At 57.0% G+C, this 27374-nt stretch overlaps 10 protein-coding genes across 10 annotated transcripts; 3 read left to right on the top strand and 7 right to left on the bottom strand.

Moving 5' to 3' along the window:
* Positions 1–218: 218 nt before the first annotated feature.
* SLS55_009088 (uncharacterized protein) lies at positions 219–1937 on the bottom strand (the record flags this gene model as incomplete). The annotated part of the gene is made up of 2 exons (XM_066780492.1): positions 219–1867; positions 1931–1937. The coding sequence occupies 2 exons, from the start codon at positions 1935–1937 to the stop codon at positions 219–221; spliced, it is 1656 nt and encodes a 551-aa protein (XP_066629721.1).
* Positions 1938–2315: 378 nt separating this feature from the next.
* Positions 2316–3074, bottom strand: SLS55_009087 (uncharacterized protein; the record flags this gene model as incomplete). Its single annotated transcript, XM_066780491.1, has 2 exons — positions 2316–3022; positions 3068–3074. 2 exons carry the CDS (start codon positions 3072–3074, stop codon positions 2316–2318), a joined length of 714 nt encoding a protein of 237 aa, XP_066629720.1.
* Positions 3075–4338: 1264 nt separating this feature from the next.
* Positions 4339–6060, bottom strand: SLS55_009086 (uncharacterized protein; the record flags this gene model as incomplete). The annotated part of the gene is made up of 2 exons (XM_066780490.1): positions 4339–5975; positions 6039–6060. 2 exons carry the CDS (start codon positions 6058–6060, stop codon positions 4339–4341), a joined length of 1659 nt encoding a protein of 552 aa, XP_066629719.1.
* A 1013-nt stretch (positions 6061–7073) lies between these two features.
* SLS55_009085 (uncharacterized protein) lies at positions 7074–8153 on the top strand (the record flags this gene model as incomplete). The annotated part of the gene is made up of 4 exons (XM_066780489.1): positions 7074–7260; positions 7308–7405; positions 7496–7963; positions 8016–8153. The coding sequence occupies 4 exons, from the start codon at positions 7074–7076 to the stop codon at positions 8151–8153; spliced, it is 891 nt and encodes a 296-aa protein (XP_066629718.1).
* Positions 8154–12123: 3970 nt separating this feature from the next.
* On the bottom strand, positions 12124–12810 carry SLS55_009084 (uncharacterized protein; the record flags this gene model as incomplete). The annotated part of the gene is made up of 2 exons (XM_066780488.1): positions 12124–12492; positions 12550–12810. The coding sequence occupies 2 exons, from the start codon at positions 12808–12810 to the stop codon at positions 12124–12126; spliced, it is 630 nt and encodes a 209-aa protein (XP_066629717.1).
* A 1543-nt stretch (positions 12811–14353) lies between these two features.
* SLS55_009083 (uncharacterized protein) lies at positions 14354–15531 on the top strand (the record flags this gene model as incomplete). The annotated part of the gene is made up of 6 exons (XM_066780487.1): positions 14354–14416; positions 14470–14690; positions 14747–14904; positions 14952–15159; positions 15212–15345; positions 15404–15531. The coding sequence occupies 6 exons, from the start codon at positions 14354–14356 to the stop codon at positions 15529–15531; spliced, it is 912 nt and encodes a 303-aa protein (XP_066629716.1).
* Positions 15532–15744: 213 nt separating this feature from the next.
* SLS55_009082 (uncharacterized protein) lies at positions 15745–16758 on the top strand (the record flags this gene model as incomplete). The annotated part of the gene is made up of 5 exons (XM_066780486.1): positions 15745–15817; positions 15867–16097; positions 16148–16315; positions 16371–16604; positions 16661–16758. 5 exons carry the CDS (start codon positions 15745–15747, stop codon positions 16756–16758), a joined length of 804 nt encoding a protein of 267 aa, XP_066629715.1.
* Positions 16759–17546: 788 nt separating this feature from the next.
* SLS55_009081 (uncharacterized protein) lies at positions 17547–21780 on the bottom strand (the record flags this gene model as incomplete). Its single annotated transcript, XM_066780485.1, has 2 exons — positions 17547–17551; positions 17604–21780. 2 exons carry the CDS (start codon positions 21778–21780, stop codon positions 17547–17549), a joined length of 4182 nt encoding a protein of 1393 aa, XP_066629714.1.
* A 1128-nt stretch (positions 21781–22908) lies between these two features.
* Positions 22909–23962, bottom strand: CAP1 (F-actin-capping protein subunit alpha; the record flags this gene model as incomplete). Its single annotated transcript, XM_066780484.1, has 4 exons — positions 22909–23541; positions 23660–23769; positions 23835–23853; positions 23906–23962. The coding sequence occupies 4 exons, from the start codon at positions 23960–23962 to the stop codon at positions 22909–22911; spliced, it is 819 nt and encodes a 272-aa protein (XP_066629713.1).
* Positions 23963–24341: 379 nt separating this feature from the next.
* Positions 24342–26474, bottom strand: SLS55_009079 (uncharacterized protein; the record flags this gene model as incomplete). The annotated part of the gene is made up of 2 exons (XM_066780483.1): positions 24342–25202; positions 25293–26474. 2 exons carry the CDS (start codon positions 26472–26474, stop codon positions 24342–24344), a joined length of 2043 nt encoding a protein of 680 aa, XP_066629712.1.
* Positions 26475–27374: the final 900 nt, after the last annotated feature.

The raw sequence follows: 27374 nt of genomic DNA, 5'->3' as shown, positions 1-27374 counted from the left end.
AAATCCAGCCAGAAAACACTTAAATTCACTTATGCGCCAAGCCGAGAAACACCCTCAGCGTGACTCTCTCCTTCACATCCGCCTCTCCTCTACAGCTTCATCGACACCTTCACTTGCTACTCATAACTTCTACACAAAAACATACAGCATGGGAACTAGCATGTCCTTTGTACATACGTACAGCCACCGAATGCTCCATAACAGCAACGAGGATTTCCTCACCGCCGCTTTCCACCATCGCCGCGCCCCCTACCACTCCAATACCTCCCATTCCGAAGCCACTTCTCCACCGCCTTATTCTTCTCCATATGCTCCACCTTCTTCTTCATCTCTTCCCCCAACGACCCATGTACATCAGCCAGAAAGCCCCCAACCGCACTCTGCAACTCCAACGCATGCCTCGCCAACTGCCTATGCGACATCCTCTCCAGCTCCTCGAGCGAATAAGAGCACTCGTCCCACTCCTTCTTCTTCGTGGCACCACGAAGCCCGCTTCGCGCCGCCGGAGGGATCAGCGGCGGCGAAGACAGCGGCGAAGGCAACGACGGGATGACGGCATCCGCCGGCGAGCCGTTCTTGCTGGCCTGCCAGAAGGCGGGGTTGGACCTGTCCCTATTCTCCCCCCTTTGAGGGGAATAATAGGCATCCGTCGACCACTCCTCCGCCCTTTCAGGGGAACCGTGTTCATCCGTCGGCCACGGCGACGGCCTCAGGGTTAAGTAAGCTGGTGTTTTGTTCCGTTGCTGCTTCTGCTGCTGCTTCTGCTGCTGCTTCTCCGGCGACGGCTGTTGCTTCTGCTTCTGCTGCTGCTCCTGCTGCTTTTGCTCCTGCTTCTGCGGCTTCGGCCACAAAGCAATCTCGGAAGGCGAGTCCACCTGCCGCCCTTCCTCCTCCTCCTCCTTCCTTGGCGCCTCATTGCATCCATCCGCCGGCGACGCGCGGGCGGGGGGGCCGAACCAGAAGTGGGGGCGGAGGCCGCGGCCATCATCGCCGCCACCACCGCCGGCGGAGGAGCGGTAGCCCTGTTGCTGCTGCTGCTGCTGCTGCGTTTCCGGCGAGATCGTTCCACGCAACAAGTCAATCCGCCTCAACGCCGCCAATATAGGGTCAGCGTCCTCATCAGGTCCCAGCAGCGCGCGGATGTTGCTGTCGTCGTTGTTGCGTTGTTCCTCATCTAGGCGGCGGCCGCCGGCGCCGAAAGATAGTAGCTGCTGCTGTTTTTGCTGCGGCTTCTGTTTCTGCTGCGGCTTTTTTCCCTCTTCTTCCTCCTCCTCCTCCTTCTTCTTCAGCTGCTGCCGTAGCTCCTGCTGCTGCCGCCACAGGCTGTCCAGCTGCTGCTGCCGCTTCGCATCCACTCTGGCAAACTCGTTGCATTCATCCGCCGGCGACGAGGGGACGTTGCTGCTGCTGTTGTCGTCGTTTTTGCCTTCTTCACGATGACCATCTGTGCGGCATGCGGCTACGGAGTGGAAGGGGAAGAAGGCGCTGCGACCGGGGGATTGGTGCTGCGGCTGTTGCTGCTGGTTGTTGTGATGACCCAAGTTGGACACCGAAAGAGCTCTGTCAGGGCTCGAAGGAGCGGGCAGGGACGTGGGTGTAGGCAGAGGGGGTTGTGTTGGGGGAATTGGCAGTGCACGCTCCGCGCTGTCCAAGGGGAGCATCACAGGTGATGCTGCATGGCCGACACGCCTGATTCTGTCCGTGTCAAGCCATTCCCCCGGAAGACGAACTGGGGACGCCGGAATGGGGCCGCTGCGCACAGTAACATCGAGGGAGTCCGGATTGCCGAAGGTGATGCTCCCGCTCGGAGTTGACGCCGATGACAGGCTGCTGGAGTCGTCGTCGACGAACATGAGCATGGCGTCTCCTGCGAGGTAATCAGTCTGGATGGCGACAAGACGCTGAAGCTTTTCGGGGCGGAGGCACGCACGTTTCATGTTGTCGGCCATGACTGAGTTGGGGGAGGTCAGATGGAAATATGAGTGGTTGGGTTGTATGGATGTTTGTTGTTGAGGGTGCAAGGAAAAAAACTCCAAGGGGCAGACATCCCATGGTTATATACTGAATCTTAACTCTGGTAGCAAGGAGTGTAGGCAATAATACGCCCAAGCAATAATGCCTCACTACTGGCTCCACCTCTCTCGTCATGATGTAGAACGAAGCATAGAGAGGAGGGTACAGTGACGAGTGCCCGCGGTGTTTGTTCCAGTTATCCAGATTAGTGCTTGAATTGCGCACATTTATTACCACAACCGTCCCGACCTAAGTAAATCGAGTTCGCAGACCATTCACTGACAATCTAGCGCCATAATTCATCAATGACAATAATCATCCCCCCCACTACGCGTTATCCCAGTCTTGTATGCTGTAATGTCGAAAATCAACTTCTTCAAACCTTTCCCGCTCGCTCCCGATCTTTCCGCGCACGTCTCCGAGACCGGTACCGCCTCCTTGCTTTTTCCGTAGCAGTAGGTCGAGGTGGCGGCGTCGTTCGTATCTAGAGACTCGAAATCAGCTTCAAAATCAATTGTTAATCCCACCATTCGAAGTTGCGGTATTCGTTGCGTGATATTAAGAAAATGGGGCCTTAATCTGCTTACCCAGTTCTCAATCCTCTTATACGTCCAACGCGCATCCACCTCCCCTTCTTCCTCCTCGTCCTCTCCTTCATCCTCTTCCTCCTCCCCATCGTCCTCCTCCTCCCCCTCCTCCTCATATCCCTCATCCTCCTCTTCATCCCCTTCATCCTCCTCAAACCCCTCCTTGACTATCTTCTTCAACACCTCCCCCGCCCTCTCCCCCGCCGCCAACTTCCCCTGCATCTTCTTCACCCGCTCCAGCATCACCGCCCTCTCCTCCCGCGAGAACCCCACCACCGCAACCTTCCACATGAAATACGTCAGCCGCGCCAGATCCTCATGTCCCATCTCCATGAAGTTGTTCAACCGCATGTCTCCCTCGTCGTCATCATCATCACCATCATCATAATCAGCATCAGCATCATCCCGCTGCTTCTTCTGCTCTGGCTCCGGCACCAGCCCCGACCCAGTCTCACACCCAAGCCCACGCTCCATCTCCGGCGCAGGCTCAAGCGCCGGCCCGGGCCCAGGCCCAAGCAACACGCCCTCATCATCATCATCATGCCTCGCCTTGACCGGCGACTCGAACGGCGGCTCGAGCGCGAGCCGTTGATCCCTCCTAACCCCCTCCGGCAACGGCAACGGCAGCGACAGCGGCCGCGGGGGCTGGGGCGGTGGCGGGGGCGGCGGAGCGAGTGTAAGGAGCGCCGCCAGCGTGGCGGCCGAGGGGGCGGAGACGGCGGGGGCGTTGCTGGCAGCAGTCGCTTCCTCGGCCGCCGTCTCGCGCAGCTTCTTGCTCGCGGTCGCGACGGACGAGGCGCGGAGGGTGGTGGATTCGGGGATGCTAGGGTCGACGTCGGCGGCGCGGAGGTGGTCGAGGAAGGCGGTTGAGGCCGTGCCTGTTGGGGGGGAAGGGGGCCCGAGGTGTTAAGTGGCTGGTCTTGTGTTTCGTTCGTGTGTGTGGGAGGGAGGGAAGGGGAAAAGGTACGGGTGGCGGATGAGGGGAGAGGGAGGGGGTGGGGGAAAGATGTCGAGGAGTGGTGTATAGGTAGTGCGGACTCACGCTTGCGTTGCGACATGTTATTTGCTTCTTCTTTGCCTGCTGGGCTTTCGCGGCTGATCCGGTTGCGTGACGTTGAGCGGTGCGATAAGGAGATGCGGAGCGGAGCGGAGAGCTTTAATCGCGAGCTCACAGCTCACGGGGCGGCGGCGGGAGTTGTTAGAAATTTGTTTGTGTGTTTTCTGGGCTGAAAGCTGATGAAGGCGATGGCAGAAAGTCGATGTTCGAGACGCGGGTGCGGGTAGTAGCGTCAAAGCGGGACGATAGGATAACGGGTTGGCGTGGAGTGGGTGGATGACGCGCCGTTTAGGTCGTGCGTCCTTGCGCTGCCCGTCGCGTGGTTGGGTGCCTGAGGCCCGAGCCATGCTTGCGTCGATCCCTTCCCGCCCGTCCGTCCTGCTGTCCACGCTCCGAGCTGCAGTGCGAGTACGAAAACGCTGGGAAACGATCAGCGGCAGAGCGAATACGCAACTTAGAATTATTGTTCAAATATTCTCGTGTTTCATTCATAGCTTTATTTCCTTTGGTTGTAATGCACCGTGATGATGCTAGCAAAACTCCTGCCTTGATCCTGAAAGCCTTCCCGGGTATGAAATTCCAAACCGACGCCGCCCAATGTGATGTCCTTTCCTTTCCCTCGATAAAAACATAAAGCTTTTTCATAGCCTCGATACGTCACGTAGCTGAAGAGCGTCTGCACTACCACATGCTGCTCTGCTTCTTTGCCAATTTACCCTTCTGTTTTCCCTCATCGTTGGAGCTCCGCAACCCGAAGAAGCTCTTCTTCGGCTGCTTCAGCTTCTTGCCCTCATCGGGCTTGATCTGTCCTCCGCCACCAAAGTACGCGCTCTGACTGACAGCTGGTCTGTGCCAGTTGCCGGATGGCTGCGCCCTCGGTTGCGGCGGGCGCTGCTGTGGGCGAGGTGCCATTTGAGGCGGGGGCGTTGGACGGCCTTGCTGCGCGACAAACAGGCCGTTTGACAACCGCTGCGGCGGTGGGCCGCGCTGCGGGGCGGGAGTTGGCCTCGAGGGCCCGGGCTGCCTCTGCGATGGACCGAGCATTCCATGGATCGAGTGCCGCTGCTGGGGCAGGAGGTTCTCCTGCGTACCGTACTTGCGGCGCAGACGCTCCGTCTCCTTGTCCACTTCCGCCGCCTTCTTGCGCCGCTGCTTCTCCTCCGCCTCGGCCATCTTGCGGAGTCGCCGCTGTTCAGCCTCGCCCTGTCGTTCCCGCTCGCGTTGTTGCGCCTCCTGCGCACGACGCTGCTCGCGGGCTTCTGCTGCCTGAGCAAGTTTAAGTCGGGATTTCTCGGCATCAACTTCCCACTGAGCCCGAGGGTCCCGGTTTTGCTGCGGTTCTTCTTGTCTCTGGTATGAACCCGTTCGCAAAGGCGGGAGGGACTGGCGTTTGAGATCTGCCTGGGAGGGCTGGACCGGCCTTAGATTCGCAGCAGCAGGTCCGGGTGGAGGGGCGGTTTGGGCGCTCTGGGGAGCAGGCCGGACGGGCAAAGCGCCAGAGGCCATGAGGGCATTGTCAAGAGGCAATGACTTTTTCCTTCCGAGAATCCCGCCGGAGCTCCTCCTGATGGCCGCATCACCGACGTTGAAAGTCTCGTTGATCTGGCTGAAATAGAGAGCCTTGATGGTCGAGGCTGCAAGAAGAAGCACGATTTCAAGGCCCTTCGGATCCTCCATTTCTACACGGTAGAGATTCGACTCGTAGACAGTGACTTCATGAAGGGCACGGAACAAAGCGACAGCGATATCCGGCTCCCTGGCTTTTCTCTTTTTCTTTGCTGGATCCGTCGACTTGCCCGTCATGAAGCAGGAAAGATCCTTGGACAGCTTGCCTTCTCTTCTCCACACGAAATTGATCTTCGGGGTTGAAATGTCGGCGGTTGGGTCGTTCAGCGAACGATCTAATGTGGACGAGCTGGGCAAGCGGAAGGTGTTCTGCGGCATGCTGAACTCGTAGCTCGCGGTGCCACCCCATGATCCGCTCTTCTGTTTCACGATGACTTGTTGGTCGGGGTCATACAGCTGTATGGTGAACTCAGTGGGAAGCACTGGCTGGGGAGGCGGGGCGACGCCGCCATTCTTCCGGATCTCCTCGGCGGAGAGGGTGGGATATGTCCATTCAGGGCGGATGTAGACCTCGCCATACAATATTTCCGGGTGGAAGGCATCGAAAAGACCAGCGGCATAGACGTTTTTGCCTGCTGGTAGGGTGGGATCAGGGTGTTTCAATATGTAGTTGGGCTCAGGCTCGGAGCCATGCTGGGCGAAGTAGTAGGCCTCGTCATGCTTGACGGCAGGCGAGGGCTTGAGAAAGAAGGCTGCGGATTGGTTAGCATTCGGTCTGCTGGGTGGGCATAGCGCGTGGCGGCAGACAAACGTACTGGGGAGGTTTTCGTCGAGCATTGCGTCATGTCACGGTGGCCAGGACGGGCTCTGGGGAGAAAAGAGAGGTTGTGGACGGGGGATGGGACGAAAGAGCGTTGCTTGGTGGAGGCAGGCCGGGGCGCCAGTGCATTATGGACAAGTCGAGCACGCGTCGTTGAGGCTGTGAGGGAGCAAGGAGCGGCCTTGCGCAGGCTTAGTATGACGCGCGCCCTCTCGCTTGTGATTGGGATCCGCAACCAACCGCGACCGCAACCAACCGTCAACGCGCCCCGCAGGAATAGAAACCCGCCAAACCGCGCGTCCGCCGCCGCTGCGGGCCTATATCTTCGGTGCCTTTGCGCGCTCTCGTCAGAAAGATGCATCATCGACCCGCGGCGTCCGCAGCTCCTGCCAGACAACGGTGAGGGGAAGGCGCGAGTCGCAGTCTGCCTCGCTGCGCACTTGGGCTTGCGCACGGGTGGAACCCGGGTACGCATTCTGGCACAGCCCCCAGCAAACACCAAGCCTCGACGGCCCGTCTCACAGCCCCCCGCCCCCAATCAACCTCAGTCATGGCGCTGCCGCAGACGACTCCGAAACATAGTGTGATAGGGCCACCGGCCAAGAAGTCTACAGAAAATTCTGCCGTCAACGCTGCGCAATCGCTCCACCCTTCTCCCGCCACGCCCGCTACGAGAGATCGCCGAGCGGCCCCTTTGTCTGCCTTCGGTCCGGCCGATCTGGGGAACCTTAATCATCAGGACGCGGACTTCAACCACGCCCGAAAGTAGCGGTGACATGCACTGGCAACTCCCCCACTCACCACCGTGCATGCACCGACGACGCATGCGAGCTGTGTGCCAGCCGGTTTTATGTAACTATCAGCTTCCGTGATAGGGCGGGGCTGCCGGTGCGATCGGCCCTGTCTCTTCCACCCCGCCCAGCCATCCACAATATAATCCATGTCGTAGGACTTCGAAACCTCCCGTCCACGCCATTTGCGGCTTTTTTGCTTCTGCCGTTCCCTGTTTGGTCCCGCTGCACAGCCCGTCATGCAACCTCCCGCCCCCTCCATCCGCCGTATTCCCTACTCGGCTCCGCGCGCCGACTTCATTGCAGCTCTGGAGAGGGATGGCTGTGTAGTTGTCCAGAGCTTCACCGACCTGCATACCTTGGTCCAGGCAAAGCGGGAGGTCCAGCCCTATCTTGATGCAGAGGACAAAGGAACCAAGGTTGGAGGTGAGTCTGCCGCCGTCACGAGACCTCTCGTCAAGCTTTGCCAACAGCCTATCAAGCACTGGAGGGAAGGACCAAAACCTGCACCCGCCTGATCGGCAGAAGCACGACGGTGCGAGAGAAATACTTTGCCGACCCTTTGTATCAGGTAATCTACTACTTCTCATAATATCTCCCCCGGCCTTGGATTTACTGCCAGGCCCATCCTGTGCCATGGCCAACTTTGTCTCTTGAATAGGACCTAGTGGAACACTTTCTCACCCTGGAAACGCAATGCTGGTATGGGAACGAGCCGTCAGTCAACGTGTCCAAGCCGCTTCTCTCCATCGCCATCACAATGGATATTCAGCCAGGTACACCGGCCCAGCGTCTGCACCGTGACGACAAGAATCACCATGCCCGCCACGCTCCTGTCGATGCCTACCATCGGAACCGTGACATGCTTCTCGGTCTCTTTGTGCCTGGGTGTGACACGTACCGTGAGAATGGTGCAACGAGGGTTGTTCCTGGAAGCCACCTCTGGGGAGACGAGCAGCCTGACTTCGGTCCCGACGGTACCAAGGGCGTTGTGGATGCTTGCCTGAATGTCGGCGAGGCCTTCATCATGCTTGGCAGCCTATACCACGGCGGCGGCCAGTACAGTCAAAAAGATGGGAGCAGGACCATGCACATCATGTTCTGCTGCTCGGGAGTGTATAGGCAGGAGGTTTGTCCAGCACTTCGCAAACTGATTAGGCCAGACCTGCTGACCGTGTCAGGAAATCTCGTTTTTGTCATACCCCATTGAAGATGTCAAGACTTACCCACAGGTGGTGAAAGATCGCCTGGGCTGGAAGCAGTCTGAACCGAACCTGGGCTGGGTGGATCTTCAGTCTCCCGAGTATCTCTTGAAATAGAGAAAAGCGAAGTTTCATGCCGCCCGTATCGAACAGGTATTCCATTCGCGTTTGATACATGTTAGTCTTCCGTGCTCAGCAACCGCCTCCGCCCTTTGTCTACACTGGCAATCAAAATGAACATACAAACATGAATACAATAAAACCTAACAAACTTCTAAAAGAATTCGCCATTTATCCACTCTTACCCACTTAAAAGCAGCCTAACCCCGCGACTAGATCTACTGGCCCAACTCCATCAAATTCGCACCGCGCAGACAACAGAGGCAACCGCGACGATGTCTCAACCATTGAGGGATGCATACAACCTCAGAGCTTCGACCAAAGCTCGGGAGACCGGCTCATGCGCTTCGATGGCGTCTTCCATGGATCAGAATAAAAATACCAGTCACACGAGCATTGCCAGGCGACACAACACCCGCACATTTAGCAAAACTCCATTCCGATTCATGGACCTTCCAGGAGAGCTGCGCAACCTTGTTTATGAGTATGTTGTTGACAGCACATTTACTAAGAAGAGGTTCTCAACCGAGTACGTTGTTCGGGTGAGAGACACGTGGGCTCCCGATGGAATTCAGATCACCCGGAGTGTGAGAAGCCATACAAGAGATCCAATAGCAAGGGGTCAAAAGTTTTACTGCCCTCTCAACGCAGTATCGCGTGCCATCCGCAGGGAATTCCTACCCTTTTTTTGGGGGCGCATGCGCTTTGTTTACCACATGTTCGATATATACGGGTTTCGAGGAAAATGGCTTCATACCCCTGTCAACCTTTTACGGGGTAATGTTACCAACATGACTCTCCACCTCAACATGCTTCACCCGTGGAAACCCGATTTCGAAGATTTCATTGTACTCCTGAAAGAACTCGATTTCAAGGGTACGATAACGCTCACAGCAGGGAACAAAGTGGTCTTTCGGTTGAAAAGGTTGTTGGAGGCATTTGCTGCTTCTGAAAAAACGGAGCATGCAGAGCGAAAGGCTCTACGGAAAGCCGGAAGGTTGGCAGATTCCGTTCAAAGGCTTGAACCTGGTACGTTAACGACCCAGCAGTGAAATGTGTTGATATGAGCTTACTTGCTTGTAGGAAGTAGAATGGTTACATCCGAATTCACCATTGATCTTCGAAAGCGTCGACGAAACGATGCTACGGTTGAAGTCGACCCCAAATAGTACTTAATATCACTCCGCATTATCGTGCAATCACGGTGGAGGAGGAACATGTGTATTTGAATCGTATGGCCTGTACTCTCCGTGCCAAATTTGAGCCCAGTATTTCTTGTTTCGGATCAGTGAGGCCAACATGTCCGCGCGCCGAGGATTATTTCAACCAGCTCCAATCTGAAGCAATCAAACCTAAACATTTTCCACCAGCTGAAGCATTGATCAAAAGATACATGGGTAACGAAATTTGAACATGGCTCCGACTGTTCCGGCTAACGCGTTGCGTTCACCCTGATTTGTACGGCTGCTTTCGAGACTCTGGGAAAACACATTATCCCCCGTTCTCCGACATTGATACCCGAAACTTATCATCCGGATGGCTCGGTAGTTATATCAGCATAGCTCAGTAGTGCCCGCCAAACGCCAGTTAGCCACCATTCGCCCACCAGGCTTGACGCGTGGCAATCTTTTCTCAGGGGCGAGATAGCTGGGCCTTGTCCCAGCGCTTCAATGCTGGCCCGAGAGTGAGCCATCGTCGGGCCTAGGGTTCCGGGGGCCAAAGCTGAACCATTACTTTCTTTAGTCTGTCCAGATATCGAGCCCGATGGCGCCCCGATAAGCGGCTGAGATGCCGGCGGAAGCGGCTTCCCCGCCCGCCATCTCTTCGCCAAACCGGATGTCGCTCCGGTGATCCAATAGAGGTGTGTGCCAAAGATCTCTACCCGCGGCTGTGGATCTGGGAGGCTTTTCTTCGGCAAAGGCTATGGATATCGTTAGTCTGTGGCGGCTTCTACGCATCCCGCTCGCTACATGCTGTATCGAGCATGGTTATTTTGCGCGTTAGAGGCTTTCCATGTGCCAGCCGACTGCCGTGTGGCCGTCTTGCTGTGATAAGGACCCTGAGTCCTGCGTAACTTTCTGGTCTTCCTCAACTTCCCTTGACCTTTGACTTCTCGTACATTGCATGCCGCTCTCTTAGCACATTGGTCGCCGTTCAGCTTCTTGGGGTTGGGCGGGTCGTGTGCGTGCCCTCATCATGTCGGATTCCTTCGGAAATGAGGCATTCACGCTCCTCTCCTTAGGGATCGTGGTCATCTGCTGCAGATTGGCAGCAAGGATACGCATGGTCGGAGTCAGGCAGCTCGACTTTGACGACTACCTGATGTGCTTTGTCGCGGTACGAAGTTTTCCTTGACTCCGGTCGATTCCGGCCGAAACTGATTCAGTGATCCCTTCCAGGTCGTCTACTCTCTTGAGACAGCAACGGCCTACCTCGTCGGAGCCCGATACATGGGCCTGGCGAACAACGGCATGACCGATGATGAAAGAGCGGCCCTCGATCCTTCGTCGCACGAAGCTTCACTTCGGCGAGGTGGATCCAAGGCGCAAGTTATCGGCTGGTGTCTCTACACGTTTGTCTTGTGGCTTTTGAAGATATGCATGAACGCATGCTACTCTCGAGTGACGTATGTCGACGCCACGCCTGCCCTCGTCGGATTCCCACTGACCATCGCTGAAAGATACCAAATCTCCCATCTGGAAACCCGCGTCAAAGTCGGCTGGTTCCTGATCGGCACGTCCTACATCGCCGTCCTCCTCACCATCCTCCTCGGCTGCCGCAGCTTCCCAAAGAACTGGCAAATCCAGCCCAACCCCGGAAGTGCGTTGCCACACTCACCATTCCCGTGCCATCCCATCTCCCCCACTAACACCACATGCACCCGCCCCAGACCACTGCCAACCCGCCGTCTCCGAGCTCAACTGCTACATCGTCCTCTTCCTCAACATCACCACCGACCTCTGGCTCATCTCCATCCCAGTTCCCGTAAGACCACCCGCCCATCCCCCCTCATCTCGCAGGCAAAAAAAATAACAACAACAAGATGCTCTGGCGCGCCCTCATCCCGCTCAAGCACAAAATCGGCCTCACCGCCCTCTTCTCCGCCGGCGTCTTCGTCATGATGGCCGCCGCCATCCGCTGCGCCCTCATTCTCGACGTCTCCGACCCGGCCAAGGGCGCCAGCCGCGCCGGCACCTGGGCCGTCCGCGAGTCCTTCGTCGCCGTCGTCATCGGCAACCTGCCCTTGATCTATCCGGCCCTGCTGCATCGGGGCGTGAGGAGGTTCGCGTCGGGGTGTGGTGGGAGTGGCGGCGGTGGGTTGGATGGTTCGGGGAGTCGGCATGAGATGGTGGGGAAGGCGGCGAGGGAGGTGGTGGGGAGTGTTGGTGGTGGTGTAGGGGGTGGGGGAGGGGGCATTGGCGGTTCGGCCGCGGCGTTGGCGGAGGAGGAGGGGAGGAAGAGGGAGAGCTTTGCTACGGATGATAGTAGGGGTAGGATTGTCAAGCTTGGGTTGGAGAAGGGCGGCGGTGGGATGCAGCGGATGGTCGAGACGGAGGTGCAGGTCGAAGATGGGGCGAGTGCGAGTGAGCGTGGGATGAGCTTCTCGAATGCGTTTGAGGAGAGGTGAAGACTGTAGGATGACCGTTACTTGGATTCTGCTGATTAGACCTCTGTATACTGTCTACCACGGCGAAGTCCATTGGAGAGACGTCACTGAGAAAGCCACAGATCGAACCACTCGACGATACCCCTGAGGCTTTGTTCTTTTACCCATCCTACAGCTTTCTGTCAGCGTCACTGAATGATGGGCGTTGAGGTATCGACATACGTTGATAAGAATCATCTGGATCACCCCGCAGAGCAAATCCATGTTCAACCCCGGAAAACAATTGCAGATGCCACGTTTTCTTTTCTTCTTGCAAGATGTCTAATGCACGCCGCCTTGACGCTTGGTCGAAGGTGTGGTCTATTTCCGAGCACGACAAGAAAAGAGGTTCTGCGCAAGTCTCGTCAGAACGACCATGTAGAGCAAGAAGAGAGAAAAGCACATACTCTTGATTTGGAAGAAGTGCTTCTCCTTCAGGAACGCCGGGTGTGCAAACGCGCCTGCTGTCACCGTGTCTCCTGCGAGCTCATCACACACATACGGCGCACCGAAACAATAGCCCACGCACGCGTACTTGGTGCCGGCGCTGCCGTACTGCGCCTTCACGGCATCCACCCACCTCGGCACGGTGGCATCTGCGAACGCAATGTGCTTGCTTTTCCAAGCCTCATAATCGAATGTGGGGTCCGAACGATCGTGCCGATTCTTGCGGTGCTTCCACACGGGATCCTGGTGTGCGCATTCAGCAGTGCTTGCAGGACGTCACCCGAAATGGCATTTGCATACACCGCGGAAATAGTCAAGCCCCAACGTGAGATAGCCGGCATCTGCGAAGCCGTCCATGACGAGGAGCCCGTTGGGGAACATACCCCACACGTCTGGGAAGTATAGCAGGATGTGGCCGTTGGCTTTAGCCGGCCGTGGTTTGGAGACGTACGTCTCGACGTCAGCAACGCTCTCGAAGGTGCCGTGTGCCTCGCCCCTGTGCAGTGTGCCTGTAAGGCAACATTCGCCGCTCGGCTTCGCGAGATATCCGTCGCTGGCCATCGATGCGCGGTACGAGGGTAATGATAAAGCAGTGAATGCAACAGTGAAGGAAGGGGCAAGGTTCACGCACTCAAGTTCTCAACTCCTCGAGATACCGATGTCACACAATCCCATGTTCATTGACTTTGGCCTGCTTTGCTGGGCTGGGTTGTCTCTGCGGGGTTGTGCCTCGGCATTTCCACGAATGCCAGCCAGTGTTGTGTGGCCACAGCGGGGCTCTGGATCGACAGCGCGGGGTGAGCCAACCATTCCAGCCTGGTGACGTGTGGTAAGCATGCAGGCCCTGGCATCCCCCGCTTGAGAGCCTTTACTTGCATCTCATTCCCTAATCTTGTTTATTTTGATAAGTGTACTCTCGCCTTCCTTGCTTTACTTCTTGTTCCTCAACAGGCCCAACAGGCTGGAACCTTACTGTGTCCGAGTTTCCGACACTCGTCATCGGGATGGCACATATCGTACCCGAGTCCAAGGATGTAGTCGACATAGACAAGAGACGACCATCATCCGTCACGGAGAAGCCGCAGTACTTGAAAAAGGATGATGTTCAAGTGGTGCGCCCCCATGGTCTCCCTGATAGCTAGAGTGTTAGTGACAATCGTCCATTAGAAGAATGCAGTTGGCTACAAGGAGTACCTCGAGGCTCTTGATATCGAAGTCTCTGAGCGAGAGGTATAGTAGTACCTACAAAAATTGAGATGTTTGGCTGACCTGTACCAGTCCCGAATTCTGCGATGGAAGATTGATCTCATCATCCTTCCTGCCTTCTTAATCACCCAAGCTCTGCAATTCATGGACAAGACGGCGCTCAACTATGCCAATCTCTTCGGGTATCAGAAAGCTCTAGGACTTCATGGACAGCAGTTCAACTACCTATCTGCTGGTATGTATCCTTTGGCTGGTTTGCAGAGTAGCGGTGTTTGATCATTTCTTGACATGCAATCAGTCGTGTACGCTGGCTACTTCTTCGGACAGTATCCTTGCGGTTGGCTTATTGGTAGATTGCCAGCCCAGAAAGTCATGGCTGCCAGTGTTCTATGTTGGGGGGTCACAGTCATCATCCTGACACAGTGTCGATCCTATTCAAGCGCCAGTGAGTCTCAGACTTGGCTTGCTTAAGGATCGGTAAAGACTGACATGCACAGTGGCTGTACGATGTATGCCAAATGCTTCTCATCACCTTCCTGGGCCAGAATGCCATGGTTGATAAGTCGCGTAGTCATCATGGGTGTTTTCGAGGCCGCTGTCACACCGTAAGTACCATTTTGTGCTGTAAAGCGTCGACTGTCTATTCAACGGACTGCTTATTGTTATTTAATTCAGTGGTTTGACCCTCATGACCGGTTTCTGGTACACGAGGAGGGAGATTCCACTCCGCCAGTGTATATGGTAGTAAGTGTTTGAACCTGTGTCTTTCTTCAAGCAGCCTTTAACGGCTTCTGTTCTAGTTCAGCTCTGGGCTGGGGCGGTATAGTATGTCCCGTTCCCTATGAAAGAAGCCCACAAGTACTGAGGGGCTGTCTCTCAGGCCGGTTCGTATATCTCCATGGGTATTTCGAAGCTATCAACGGACACGACACCCGAGCGGTGGGAACTGATTTTCTACATCGTACGTACATCCGATGCCCATGCGAGCTGGATTTAGCTCACTTACAGTATTAGCTTGGCGGCATAACCTGCATTTGGGCTATCGTTGTCTGGTTTATGCTCCCCGATTCGCCATCCAACGCGTGGTTCCTCAAGCGCCGTGAGCGCCTTATTGCTGTCAAGCGCGTTTCAGGGAATGAAACCGGTATCAAGAACAAAGCATTTGATAGAAAGCAGATTCTGGTAGCATTTCGGGATCCCAAAGCGATCTTGCTCTTCATCTCTGTATTTTCTGCGTAAGTGACACTAATTTCTTCTGAACACTGATGCATGCTAACGGAACCCTATGCAGAGCCATTCCAAACGGAGTGGTAAACTCATTCTCGACAATAATCATCCGCGACATGGGCTTTGGCACAACGATGACCACAGAGCTCAAGTCGGTCGGCGATGCCACGCAGATCGTCGCTCTTCTCATCGGCGGCGCCATAACCCTCAACGTTCGGAACTGTAAGTGGCACCTGTATCGGATGCGCAGGCCGCTAACCGGCCAACAGCGCGGTTGCTCACGGCCACGGCGGCCAACATACTCTGCACCATATCCGCAGCGCTTCTTGCCTATCTCCCTCGCTCAAACACCTGGGGCAGACTCGTGTGCTTCTGGCTCGTCAACGCGCAGTCCGTCGGCTTCACCGTCTCCTTGACAACCATCTCGTCGAATATGGCGGGATACACGCATCGCTCCCTGGCCAGCGCACTTGTCTTGTGAGTGCGGTGCTTGTGAGATCCCATGCACAATCTGACTTGCACTTTGTAGCACGGCATACTGCTGGGGCAATTTCGCCGGGCCGTTCGTGGTCAAGGAGTCGCAGGCGCCGTACTACGAAGGGGCGAGCATCGGCCTGTTGGTCGGCTATTGCATTAAATTGGGTTGCCATGTTCTGCTGCTTGGTACGTTTGGAGCCCCCTTCATGTCCCGTTCTTGCTAAGATGAGATGCTACCCTGCAGTATACATGTTTGTGGAGAATCGCCGCCGTGACAGAACGTACGGCCCGGCGAATAAGGGGGAGAGTGACGAGGCGGGTATGCTGGATCGGACGGAGTTTGAGAATATGAACTTCCGATACGTGTTGTAGACTGCGAGGAATATGGATACCGAATGTTCGCTTTCTAGGGAAAAAGCCCATCGGTTGGTGGATTGTAAAGCTCATCCCGGCATGAAAGCGTGGGGTAATGTCGAGCGGGGGAGCCACGAGATTGCGTCATGGTACAGCCGTTAATCAATATAAATACAACACAGGAACGCTTGATGAAGCTTTTCACGAAAGTAGCCTATGCTCAGCACCACCATGACACCTCCCAGGGCATTCGACTTCACCGGCGACGTGGCCATCGTGACCGGTGCCGGCTCGCGCATGGACGGTACGTGTCATTCTTTCGTTCTACAGCTCAGTGATGCTGATGATGGCAGGCGAGATCGGCAACGGCCGCGCATCCGCCATCCTCCTCGCACGGCACGGCGCCAAAGTCGCGCTACTCGACCTCAACACCGACTGGGCCCAAGAAACCAAGCGTATGATCGACGAAGAAGGCGGCGTCTCGGAGATAATCCAGACCGACGTCACCAACGAAGAGTCTTGCAAGAGCGCCGTGGCCCGGACGGTCGAGCTGTGGGGAGCGGTGCACATTTTGGTTAACATCGGTGAGTTTCACGATATCCAGAGGTGGGTACAACCACTTACCAATGACTAGTGGGCGTCGGCGGTGCCATGGGCGATGCAACCAACATCGACATGGACGCGTGGGACCGCGACTTCCGCATCAATGTCACGAGCATGGTGATGATGAGCCGGCACGCCATCCCCGAGATGCGGAAAGCGGGGCGCGGCTCCATCGTCAACATGTCGTCCGTCAGCGGCTGTGAGTATCTAGATAGCCGAGGGAGAACTGCTCTGTTTTTGACTCCCGTGTTCAGTGCTCGGTGGCAATCCCAGCCTCCTCTACCCGACGACAAAGGGCGCCATCATCCAGATGACGCGCGCCATGGCCGCGCAGCACGGACAGGAGAACATCCGTGTCAACTGCGTCGCGCCGGGTATGGTGTATACGCCCATGGTGCGAGGGCGCGGTATGTCGGACGAGATGCGGCAGGCGCGGATCAACCAGAACTTGATGAAGAAGGAGGGCACTGCTTGGGATGTGGGATACGGTAAGGCGTGGAGAGAGGAGCTGAAAGCAACGTTGCTGACGCGCCCCGATACGCAGCCGTCTTGTTCCTGGCCAGCAAGGAGGCAAAGTGGATAACCGGCTTGATTATGCCCGTTGATGGAGGCGTAAGGACCTTCCCAAGCCCTGTTGAATAGACACAGGCTGACTTTTGTGGTAGACTACTGCTGGAATAGCGGACCGCCCTGCCTTGCTGGCCGACACACTCGCGGAAAAAAGTACGAGTTAAAATTTAATTTAATCATGTTCATTGGTATCGTCTGCCTGAATATGAGAAAGCCTACCGATCACTGATATGATCCTTATGTATTCTTCTCCAGATCAGTGCTGCAACTACTTCTATACTTTTGCATCTGCGGCCCAGATGGTACCGTGTCGCTTCGTCTTTTTTCCAAGATTGGTGGCGAGTGTACATCGACGGTTGTTGGACCTCATGTAACTCTTCAATGGCAACCGACAACTGGCGAATACATTTTTCTCTGGTGAATATGGACCTCGCGGCTGACATTGTGGGACACTTTTATTTTCTCAGTTGGTTTAGAATCGTGTATCTTTCTGACTGTAGGACCTTTTCCTGATATTTTCTTGAGTATCAGACGCTTTCCTTTGCAAATGAAGAATTTTTAGAACCTTCGTGCACTACCACAGCAAGCACTTTCCCCATCATCCTTGAAGAGCCGCCTCCATTGTGTAGACTCGACCAATGCCAACCTTAAATCACTGTGTGTCGTTCCGTAGCAGCCCATCGTAGTGCTCGATTTGTGAGACGAACAAGCAAGTTGACGTGCATGAAGACTTGTATTGATCGCCCGAACGCAGATTTTCATCGTGTCTTCAATCTCCCAGGCCATGCAGGGACGCAGAAACGCTATACTGGGCCTCGTGGGTACCAGAAGAGCGCGCAGAACATGGTCCAGTGAAAATTTCAACCTGTGTAGTAATTCAGTTGCTCCCAAAAGAGGACCGAAGGGAATGGACTTACCAGTAGACTCGAGAGGCCCCTCCATCTCCACATCCTCCTCGCCCTCAGCAATCTCCTGCGCCCAAGCCGGGCCCCCGCATCCAGAACAAACACCACCGCCCTCCGCCACACCGACGGGGAAGTAGTGCCCCAAGCCGCAAACCCTCCACACCACCGCCCCTCTCACCTCCCTCACGACGGCCTCGACCCTAGCCGCGAACCCCTCCGCCCCCACCCCGACATCGACGCCCCACCTGCCCTCCTCCCCCGCCAGCGCGCGCCGCGCACTCCCCACCTCCACCCTTATCCCCTCGCACCACCTCCGCTCAAACACCTCCGGGCGCCCCTCCTCCGCCAACGCCGCCAACGCCCCCTCCGCACCCCCCAACCGCCCCACCGCCTCCCCCCTCAACGCCTCCGGATGGCCAACGGGCGCGCGGCGCTCGAGGACGCCCCACTGCGCCCACACGACATCCGCCTCTGCCGCGACGCCCGGCAGCCCGCGCACGCGTGCGGCCTCGGCAACCTTGTCGCAGCGGGCGCGGCACGCGGCGAAGTCGAGGGTGAGTGGCTGTGCCGCGGCGGCGGTACTGCGGGCGCGGAGCGCGAGGAAGTCGGCGACGGCGGCGACTTCGAGCCTGGCGGAGAGGAGGAGGAGGAGGATGCGTTCTTGGAGCTGTGGACGAGGGTGGTGCGGGTGCGAGTCCCATGCGTGTTGTAGGGCGGCTTCGGCGGCTGCGGCGCGTTGGAAGGTCGTGCTGAGGGAGGAGAGGAGGTGGAGGGTGGGCTTGTAGCGGGCGCCGCCGGCGAGGCGGTTGATGGCGGTGATGTGCGTGCGTTTGCCGCCGGCGTCGCTGGTGATGGTCGTTGGTTTCTTGGACAGGCGCTTGCTGAGGTCGCCTGAAGCGGCGAGGGCGGTTGCTTGGAGCGCGCGGATCTCTTGGAGGGCGTCGTTGGCGAGCCGGGCGTACTTGGTGCGCGTGTTCATGACGAACTGCCGCGTCCCGGCGTGCAGTGAGGCGGCGCAGTCTGGGTGCAGACATGGGGTGCAGATCTCGCTGCATATCTCGCGGCATGTCTGGTGCTGGCACCGGATCGCGCAGGGCGATTGGCAGGGCGGACAGTCGTGGCCCACGTGGCACTGCACGACGCAGTTGTGACCGCATGGCAGGGGCTTTCCGCAATCGCTCGCACAGGCGGGCACCTCGTCTTCCGGGCAAGGACGTTGGATCTTGTGTCCGCAGTCAAGGTGGACCTCGACGCTTTCCGAGCACACGTCCTGGAGCAAGACCGGATCCTGGTACTTGTAGCATGGGATTCCGGATGGTGCTTTGTGTCCGCACGGAAGGACCACGCTCGGATTGTCGATTGTCACTTCGCAACGCTCCGTACAGCTGACTCCGCATACATTAGCGCAGGTGTGCCCGCAATCCAGTAACTCCCTGCATGGCTCGAGGCAGACTGTCCTGCCATGCAGCAGATCACCGTGGCACAACTCGGGACAACGATGGTTGCAGGCCAGAGGCTTGCCGCAGGGAACCTCGCATCCTCCGTTGGGAGAGTATTTGCCGAAGTCTGCCGGTTCCTTGATCTGGATCGTGTGCCCAGGGTGTCGAGGACAGTCAACTTCCAGAGCGGTACCAATTTTGTTGGCCTCGTCAAGAGCGGAGAGAACCTGGCTCCAGAACGGCACCTTCTGCAGCATCGTCATGTTGCCGAAGATGTACATGGCACGCTTCGCTCGACTAAGTGCAACGATGGCACGGTTCTCGGACTTGATGAAGCCGGTGCTCTCCCAGTCGTTGCTCCGAACCATGGACAGTAGGACAATCTCGGATTCGTCCCCTTGAATGCTGTCCACTGTTGCAATCCGGACGCGCTCCAAGCCGACATCGACGGGTTGCTCCTGGTCTCTGCCATCCTTCCCGAAGACAACCTCGACAGGGTGGAATTCTTGGATCTTCTTCTGGAGAGCTTTGGCTTGGGCAACGTATGGCGTTAGGACCAAGATGTTGCCTCCTTGCACATCGTCTTGTGACACCAGATGCCTGACTAGGCCAGTGATCATCTCAGCCTCGAGTGTGTTGACCTTGAGCGCCTTGCCCAATTTCGTCTCGTGCTGCTGGTGGTCGTACCAAAAGATCCTCTCAGACAGTGAGGCCACAGCGGGAATGTGGTGGACCGCAGCGGCATCCTCAAGCATCGGATAGAGGGTGCATCTGCTGAGCTGAGAGATCTCGGGATGCATGCGGTATTGCGTGTTGAGGACCTCAAAGGGGAGACCAAAGTCGATAAGACGCTCCAAGAGTGACTTGTCGAACCCGAACTGTGGATTGGCACTGCGCTCCAGCTCCTTCCTATTGACCTTGGGTAGGAGCTGCTTGTGATCGCCGATGAGGATGCAGTGTTCCATGCTCGGCGTTATCGACGTGAGAGCCAGAGCCTCCGGGATGGTGCCGGCCTCTTCAAAGACGATGACCTTGCAATCGAGCTTTTCAAAGAGCTCGCGCCTGACAGCAATTCCGCCTGCTGTGACACCGATGACACTTGCTCTCTTCAAGACGTTGAGAGGATGACGTGCCATGATCGCGCTGTACTCTTCTTGCGCCTGCGTCCAATGCTGCAGCTTCAGCTTGATATCGGTGCAGATTCGCGTCCTCTCCGCGTCATCATCCACCTGAGTGAGCTTGGCGAGACTTGAGCGGATGCCTCGGCCTCTGCCGAAAAACTTGTCTCCAGCTTTCTTGATAGCTTCCTTGTCCTCTGGAAGTTGGGGTTGGTACTTCATAAGGACATCCAAGTTGATGTCCTCAAGGGCATCAGACTTCGACTGACTGCCAACGCGAATCATGTTACTGACACCGGCAGCCTGGAGCTTCTCAAGGAGGCCATCAAGAGCTCTGTTGGTGTGGCTGACGCAGAGGATTGGCCCAGTCACGTCGCTGTGGAGGTTCTGGAGGAGCGTCTCGATGATTGCGACAGCCGTGTAGCTTTTGCCGGTGCCGGGCGGGCCTTGGATTAGTGCGACGCGGTGCCTCAACGCGTGAAGGTAGGCAGAGGTTTGGCCATCATCAAGGCTCGAGCCAGCTGGCGTCGCGGTGCTGTCGAACAAGTCACATACGGCCAGCTCATGCTGACCATCTCCTGCCACAGCCTTGCCCAGCCGAAACTTGAAGTTATCTCCCATTGCATAATGCGCAGGGCGGATCCAGATTGGCCTCGCTAGCTCAGACGGCTCCAAGGCGGTGGACAAAGACGTATCCGGCATGTTGCTCATCTGCTGTAGAGCTCGAAGAGGCGGCACAAAGCTCCAGGACTTGAGGTCAGGGAACTCCAACAGCGTGAAATTCCTCTGCACCCTCTGGTCAGCATTGGCCAAGAGCCAGTCTATGAACCTGTTAGACTGCTCGAACGGCCGAAAGAAGATCCTGACTTTGTCCGATCCGTAATCGTTCTTCAGGAGGTTGTGGTCCTTGTAGTGGCCAACCGCGGCGAACATCATGTCCTTGTCCTTGTTCCACAGGCAGACAAGAGAATCATGCTGGAAGCCTTGCCTCTTGATCCACCATTCGTACCGCTCACTTGGAGTCAAGTGGAGAGCCTCTTGGGGTTGAGGAACTCGCATTGAAAAGACTAAGCCTCCGTGCGGGTCGAAGGAAAGTTTCGGATCAAGTAGGACATTGAGGTGCACATTGAATGCAGCCGAAGAGTGATGCTTCCATGCGAACGGAATGCTCAGGTAACTTCTGACTGAATCCCTCAATATGCCGACGTTGTCCTCGCGGAAGAGGCGGAACTGGCGGTCGACCAAGCCCTTGAAGCCCTGCTTGTGCCATGTCGTTGGATCCGTAGTGGGCAGGTACTCCAACTGCTGCGAATACAGCTCACGAGATGTTGGCATAAGGCTAATCAGTGAAATGTCCGGGTTGTCGTTATCATGTGCCGGATATGTTGGCTGCTGAGGCTCAGGGCTTTCACTGATAACCCCAGTCATGCTCTCTTTAAGTGCGTGAGTAGAGGATATGCCAGAGTCTGAGTCACTTGGGCCCTCTAGTCCGTCAAGTGCCTGGGCCTCTGAGCTCGAGTCAGAGGTGGGGTCTGTAGTGACGGCGTAGTTGTCGCCCGTCTGCTGAGTGTTGCTGGGCGCGCTGAGCTCAAGAGAGTCGCTCATTTCCTGGTCCTGAGTCGAGCTAGACATGTTTGCTATATAGCAGGTGCGTAGAATTTTGAGGGTATCAAGAAATCTATCAGGTGGTCAGAGTGTGTCTTACGAGACAGTGGAGTGAAACATACAGTCAAGTTGACTGATTGAATGGGTGGATCTTTTATAGGATGGGTGAAGTGCCGACTGCTCGGGTGGAAGGTCGACGGAGGGTGGAAGCTCGACGGAGGGTGGGTCTGTAGAAGAGTGTCGGAAAAAGTTGAAGCAAGGTTGTAGCAGCCGGGTTGGGAGAACTAGGTCGATGGAGGGTGGAAGCTCGACGGAGGGTGGGTCTGGAGAAGAGTGTCGGAAAAAGTTGAAGAAGCAAGGTTGTAGCAGCCGGGCTGGGAGAAATAGCAGCTGGAGTGCATCGCGGCCGGAGTCCGGGTAAATATACCGACCGGGTTGGCCGTTGGTACTCACATCGCCCTACAGGGAAGCCGTGCGGGTGGTGGGTGGAACCTAGGGTGAAAAAAGTGACCACCGGCCGGCGAACGTGAGAGACGACCAGCGCGGCACCAACTCCGACTGCGAAGAAATCAGCGGAATGAAAGAGGCAGTCGGTGGCGTTTACATATGCAATGCTTAGAGATTTAAGCAGAAGATGATAGAATACCAAAACAGGAAGTTTGCGTATAGAAAGACTTATGGAAACTGGATACAAGCACTACTTGTTACCCGAAATTGCAATTCTCACTCAAAAACGCATTGCGCTTCCTTGTGCGGGTAATCTGAGTCCGACACTGACGATACCATATCTCCAAAGCTTATAGCCATACTGATGGCGCTTCAAGTGCCCATATCCGGCATATAGCTACGGACACAGGTTGCAAAAGCGGATTCTGTTGTAAAACACGATCCGATACAAACAGCGGCAGACACTATCAGCTGAGAATTTGTAAACAATTGAGCATGATCTGAAAAGTAAATGTATTTGTTCTTCTTTCCGGGCCCGTTATTTGCGAGACGCTCTACGCCGCTCTAGATTCTCCCGCTCAACTGCACACCACATCAGCTGCCTGTCCAATCTGTCCGTATGCCTAGCCGGCCGTTCACTCAAGGAAAGGGAAAGGAACTCTTGGTCCAGTGTAACGGCCACCCCATTGGGCAAATTGGAAAATTGCCTTACCTCCTCGAGCTGCCGCCGCCGATGTCCTGACCCAGCTTGTATCCGCTGATTTTCTCCCACTCAATCTTCTGCCTCGTGATCGGAAGCTGCCTGCGCAGGCCCTTGAACGCGCCCTCGCTCAAGCTCGCAAACGCCCTGTTCAGATCCTCCTGGTACTTCCTCTCCGCGCTCGCCAGCGCCTTCACGATATCGGTCGCGCCGCCGCCAGCACCGGCGCTGGCCGAGATGGGCTTCTCCGTCAGCATGCGCACGTTGCCGTCCTCGTAGTAGTGCACGTCGACCTTGATGCTGCCCGAGACGGCGCCGCTCGACGGGTCGACGACGTACGCGCTGCGCCAGCGACCGTTCCAGAAGTTGCTGGGCGAGTACTTGTTGCTGACCAGCACGATGGCGATCTTGCTGTCCTCCTCGGTCGGGTAGACGCCCAGTGCCGCCGCCGGGTAGTGCTCCGCCGCGTGCGCGCCGAGCGCCTTCAGCAGCGACTGTACCAGCTCGGCCTGCGGCGACTCGAGCACATGCGACTGCACGTCCGACGCTTTCTGCGTGACGTGGTCAAAGGCGAACGAAGAGGCCGCGCCGACGTCGTAGTAGCGGCCGTCGCCGAGCGAGTTGTACGGGCTGATGACGACCTAGTGTTTGTCCCGGGAGAGGGGGGGTTAGCCTCCGTGAGGGAGAAGGGTGGCCTTGCGGACTGGCGCCGAATGCGGGTATTCAATGTGCGCTGGTGAGGTGAAGGATCAAGCTTACAGCTTCACTGCCGCCCGGGAGCTTGGTCGTCGCGAATTGCTCCTCGTTGTACTTCTGGTAGGCGGGGCCCAGGGACGAGACATCGTCGCTGCCCGTAATGGACTTGATCGCTACGGAATGGATGCAGATGAGTATACGGACAGGGTTCGAGACGCTTGGGGGCTTGCGGTCGCACCGGCGGTAACGTTGGAGAGCTGTAGATTGGTGAGCGGCGGAGCGACGGAGGGGCAAGAGCGCTGAACGCACCTCTCCTGGCGGAGCAGACTCGACGAAGGAGCTCAATGCGGCGCTGCTGGCTGCCATGGTGAAAGCCTATGTAGAACGGGTAGAGGCGTAGGAGAAGTTGGGCGAGCTCAGGGATGCAGCTGTGTTGTTGTCGTTGCGGGAGATCGTCGCGGGGTCGGAGGTGGTGTTGAAACCCCCGGGCACCGCCGCAGGGACCCCTCGGACCGCTTTCACTTTTGCGCTACCCGGCGAGGCTTCCACAGCTGAGCAAGACGGCATCACAAAACCACCAAATCACAGTTGTAGACCGACCGGTGAGAGAATTAATTGAAGTAACAAGCCGTCCCAATTTAAAAAAGCAACGTGAGGATATCATAAAGCCCGTTCCCAAACGCCGTGCCGCTATTCATTCCTGCTGCGCCCTACTCGTACAGAGCTTAGAGCGAAGCGCACGCTATCATTCGATGCTCATCTTCATGAGTCCGTCGTTGGTATCCGTCATGCCCTGCAACCCGACTCGCTTCGGCCCTAAGCTCGGAGTGGCGCACATTGTGCTTCCTCCACTGTTGGATCTTTCTCCAGCGGCGTGGCCGCCGTTTGGAGCGCTGCCTGCGATCGACCCCTCTCTACTCGTCTTGGTCGGACCCCACATTCCCTCCCTCTGCTGCGGCGACTGTGACAGCACAGGGCTGTTAGTAACGCTCAGGCCTGGAGACACGGCCCGTCGCTTTATGGAGTGGACGTCAAAGTCGTCGTCCCTACGACGTTTCTTCTTCAGGCCCTCAGCGGCAGTTGGAGGTACCATCGGCTGCGGCGTTGATCCGCGGGACAAGGAATCATCCTTGTTGATGTCAGACGCGGTCGACATTCTGTGCCGGTACTGCGCCATAGACGCGACCGGGGAATCCATGTTGATATCATCACTGATAGCGGAGGAGCTCCCACGAGCTAAGAAGGGTGGCGGAGTGTGCCGGCCATCCTGGTTGCTCCAAGACGGCCTCTCGGCGCTCTTCCACGGCTGCAGGTTGAAGGCTCCAAACAAGCCCTTTCCGTTGGCTGCGGCGGTCGCTGCAAGCTCCATGTCCATACCGTTGTCTTCTGCTTCTGGTATGTCCTCAAGGTCGTTCAGGCCGGGCACTGTGGGAAGGAGGCTTGGTGACGAGTTTGCGGTGATGGAACCCTCGCGACCGGTCGTAGACAGGTCATCGCTCTCGCGAACCTGGCGGATGATCTCGGCTTCGCGCTTGACTTCGCTGTCGACCGGTGCGCTCTCCTCGAGGAGCTCCGCGCGGATGCGTCCAAACTGTCTGGATTTAGGCTACGGGCGCGTTAGCGAACATGTGCGAGCTTTTGTGACGTCAGCCGCCCTTACCAGAAGATTTCCGCGCCGGACGACAGTTCGGCGTACGACGCCAGGAGTGGTGGGTGCCGGCATGCCGGCCTCGTCGCCGCTGTCGTTGCCGGAGGAGATGGTCAAGTCGTTGGCGACGACGCTCAAACTTTCACGCCTGGACCCCGCCTTTCGCATGACGGCCTCGCGAGCAAAGTACCCACCGTTGGTTCCGTCGAACGGCTTGCCTGCGGGCGGCGATCCGGGGCCTGGGCTGGCTATGGAGCTGTGCCCGCTTGCGCTGCTCGAGCTCTTCCTGCTTCGCACCTTCTTCAACCTGTTTCGTTGTATCTGTAGAAAGTTCGGACCACTCGGAGAAAAGCCACCAGGCCACACTCCGCCAGGGCTTGCCACATTAGGCGGCGCACCAAAAGGCCCGCCCGCATTCTTGTCGAGCTTGAGCACATGAGGCGTCATGACCATAGGGTCGTCGTTGTCGTCGGGATCCATGGGATCGTCTTCGTCGGAGCTGCTGTCCGAAGAGTCGGAGCCCAGCATGTTGACGCTACCTAGCGAGCTGGATACTACACTGTTCTTTTCGTGGTGCATGGCGGGCCAGCGGGTGTGGTCGTTGTGTGGAGAGTCAAGAGCGAACGACGTAATGTTACTCCTCCGCTGCGGGATCATCATGCCCTTCTGGGTGATTGTCGGCGAGGAGTCGGGCGAGGACTGCTCCGCCAGGGTCGAGTGGTGGAGGTTCGTACATGCGCGCGCGAAATCGAGGCCCCGGGAATGCCGGGGCAGGACGGTGGCGGGGGTGCCGTAGGTGTCTCGCGCGTCGAGCTGAGGCGACAGAGGAACGCGGCTGAACTGGGTCGGTGTCTGGAGTCCAAGATTCGGGTCGCGCGGCGGCATCTGCAGCGACAGGCCGCGAGCTATAAAATCCGGGCGTCGCGGGGTGCGCGGGGTGCTGATGGTTGCATCGTCCTTGGACGCGCGCTTCGACACGATCTTGGGGGAGGGCGAGAGCTTGGGGGCCTGCGAGTCCGAGAGCGATCGGTTCTTGGAAGGCGACGCGGAAGGCGTTCTTTCGTCCTGGAACGCAGAGCCGAGCCCGCCCTTCTCACCATCGGCCTGCTCGCGCTTCTCTGGCCCGTTGGCTGCGCTCTGGCTGCTGAAGGAGCCGGCGAGCATCGCTTGCACTGACGGTTGCGTCATGGAGCTGCTGTTCGATGTGGGCGAAATTCCTTCGGTTTCCATTTCTGGCGGATGTTGCTACCGGAGCGAGTGAAGGCTGGCACGGCTTGCATTGAAGGGCATAGCGGCATCTCAAGGTGATATGAAAGGCAGAGGGGGAGCAGTCGTGGGAGCCCTCCGGGAGCCCTCTGCCGCAGATCCACCACGTGACGTGTACCATTGCTCTACAAGACTGGAACGGGTCATCAATGAACCAGACCAGCGCCTCCCTGTCCCCTCTGACTGCATTGTGACTGTTTCATCTACCCGACTGCTACCGGAGCCTTTTCCTTGAGATTCCACCCACCAGCCCACCCAAACACATGCCAGCAATAGCCGCTAGCAACCCTGCTAGGTAGCGTGTAAGCGAGCCCAAAGATAGCAGGCGGATGGTTTGGGCCTTGTCTTGAGCACAGCCACTACCCTCCGTCGAAATATTTGCATAAAGGATCGAAAAATCAAGCATATGGCCAAGCAAGGTCGCCATTTGCCATTCTTTCCGCTCATGACGTTCAACAAATTCCCCGGCTAAATTGCTAATCAGTGTAGCAGCCCGGAGCAGGGGCCACCAGCCATGTACGCAAAGACCTGGCCAGTGTAACCGCGTGGACCCAATGACGAGGTGACCCATACAGACCGTTGTAGTGAGACGGTCTGGATGAGCTCTCGCACTACGATTGGATGACTCGGAGGACATGTTCCACATCGTCTATCGAGGCCTCCCAGATGTTGGCGATCATCAGTCGCCAGGATGTGCCGTCGCGCTTCAGCCTGCCTATGCACCGACAAATCAGAGGGCGGTCCGATCGCTCTAGGAATCTGACACTGTCGTTTTCGTAGAGCTCAACGCCTTTCCAGCCATCGTATGCCCCGTCAATGTAAGGCGGACGGTCGTGAAAGAGATCCATGAAGATGAAATGTTGT

The sequence above is a fragment of the Diplodia seriata genome (genome assembly GCF_021436955.1).
Source record: "Diplodia seriata strain FDS-637 chromosome Unknown scaffold_9, whole genome shotgun sequence".
NCBI lineage: Eukaryota > Fungi > Ascomycota > Dothideomycetes > Botryosphaeriales > Botryosphaeriaceae > Diplodia > Diplodia seriata.
This window is presented reverse-complemented; position numbering and strand designations above follow the sequence as displayed.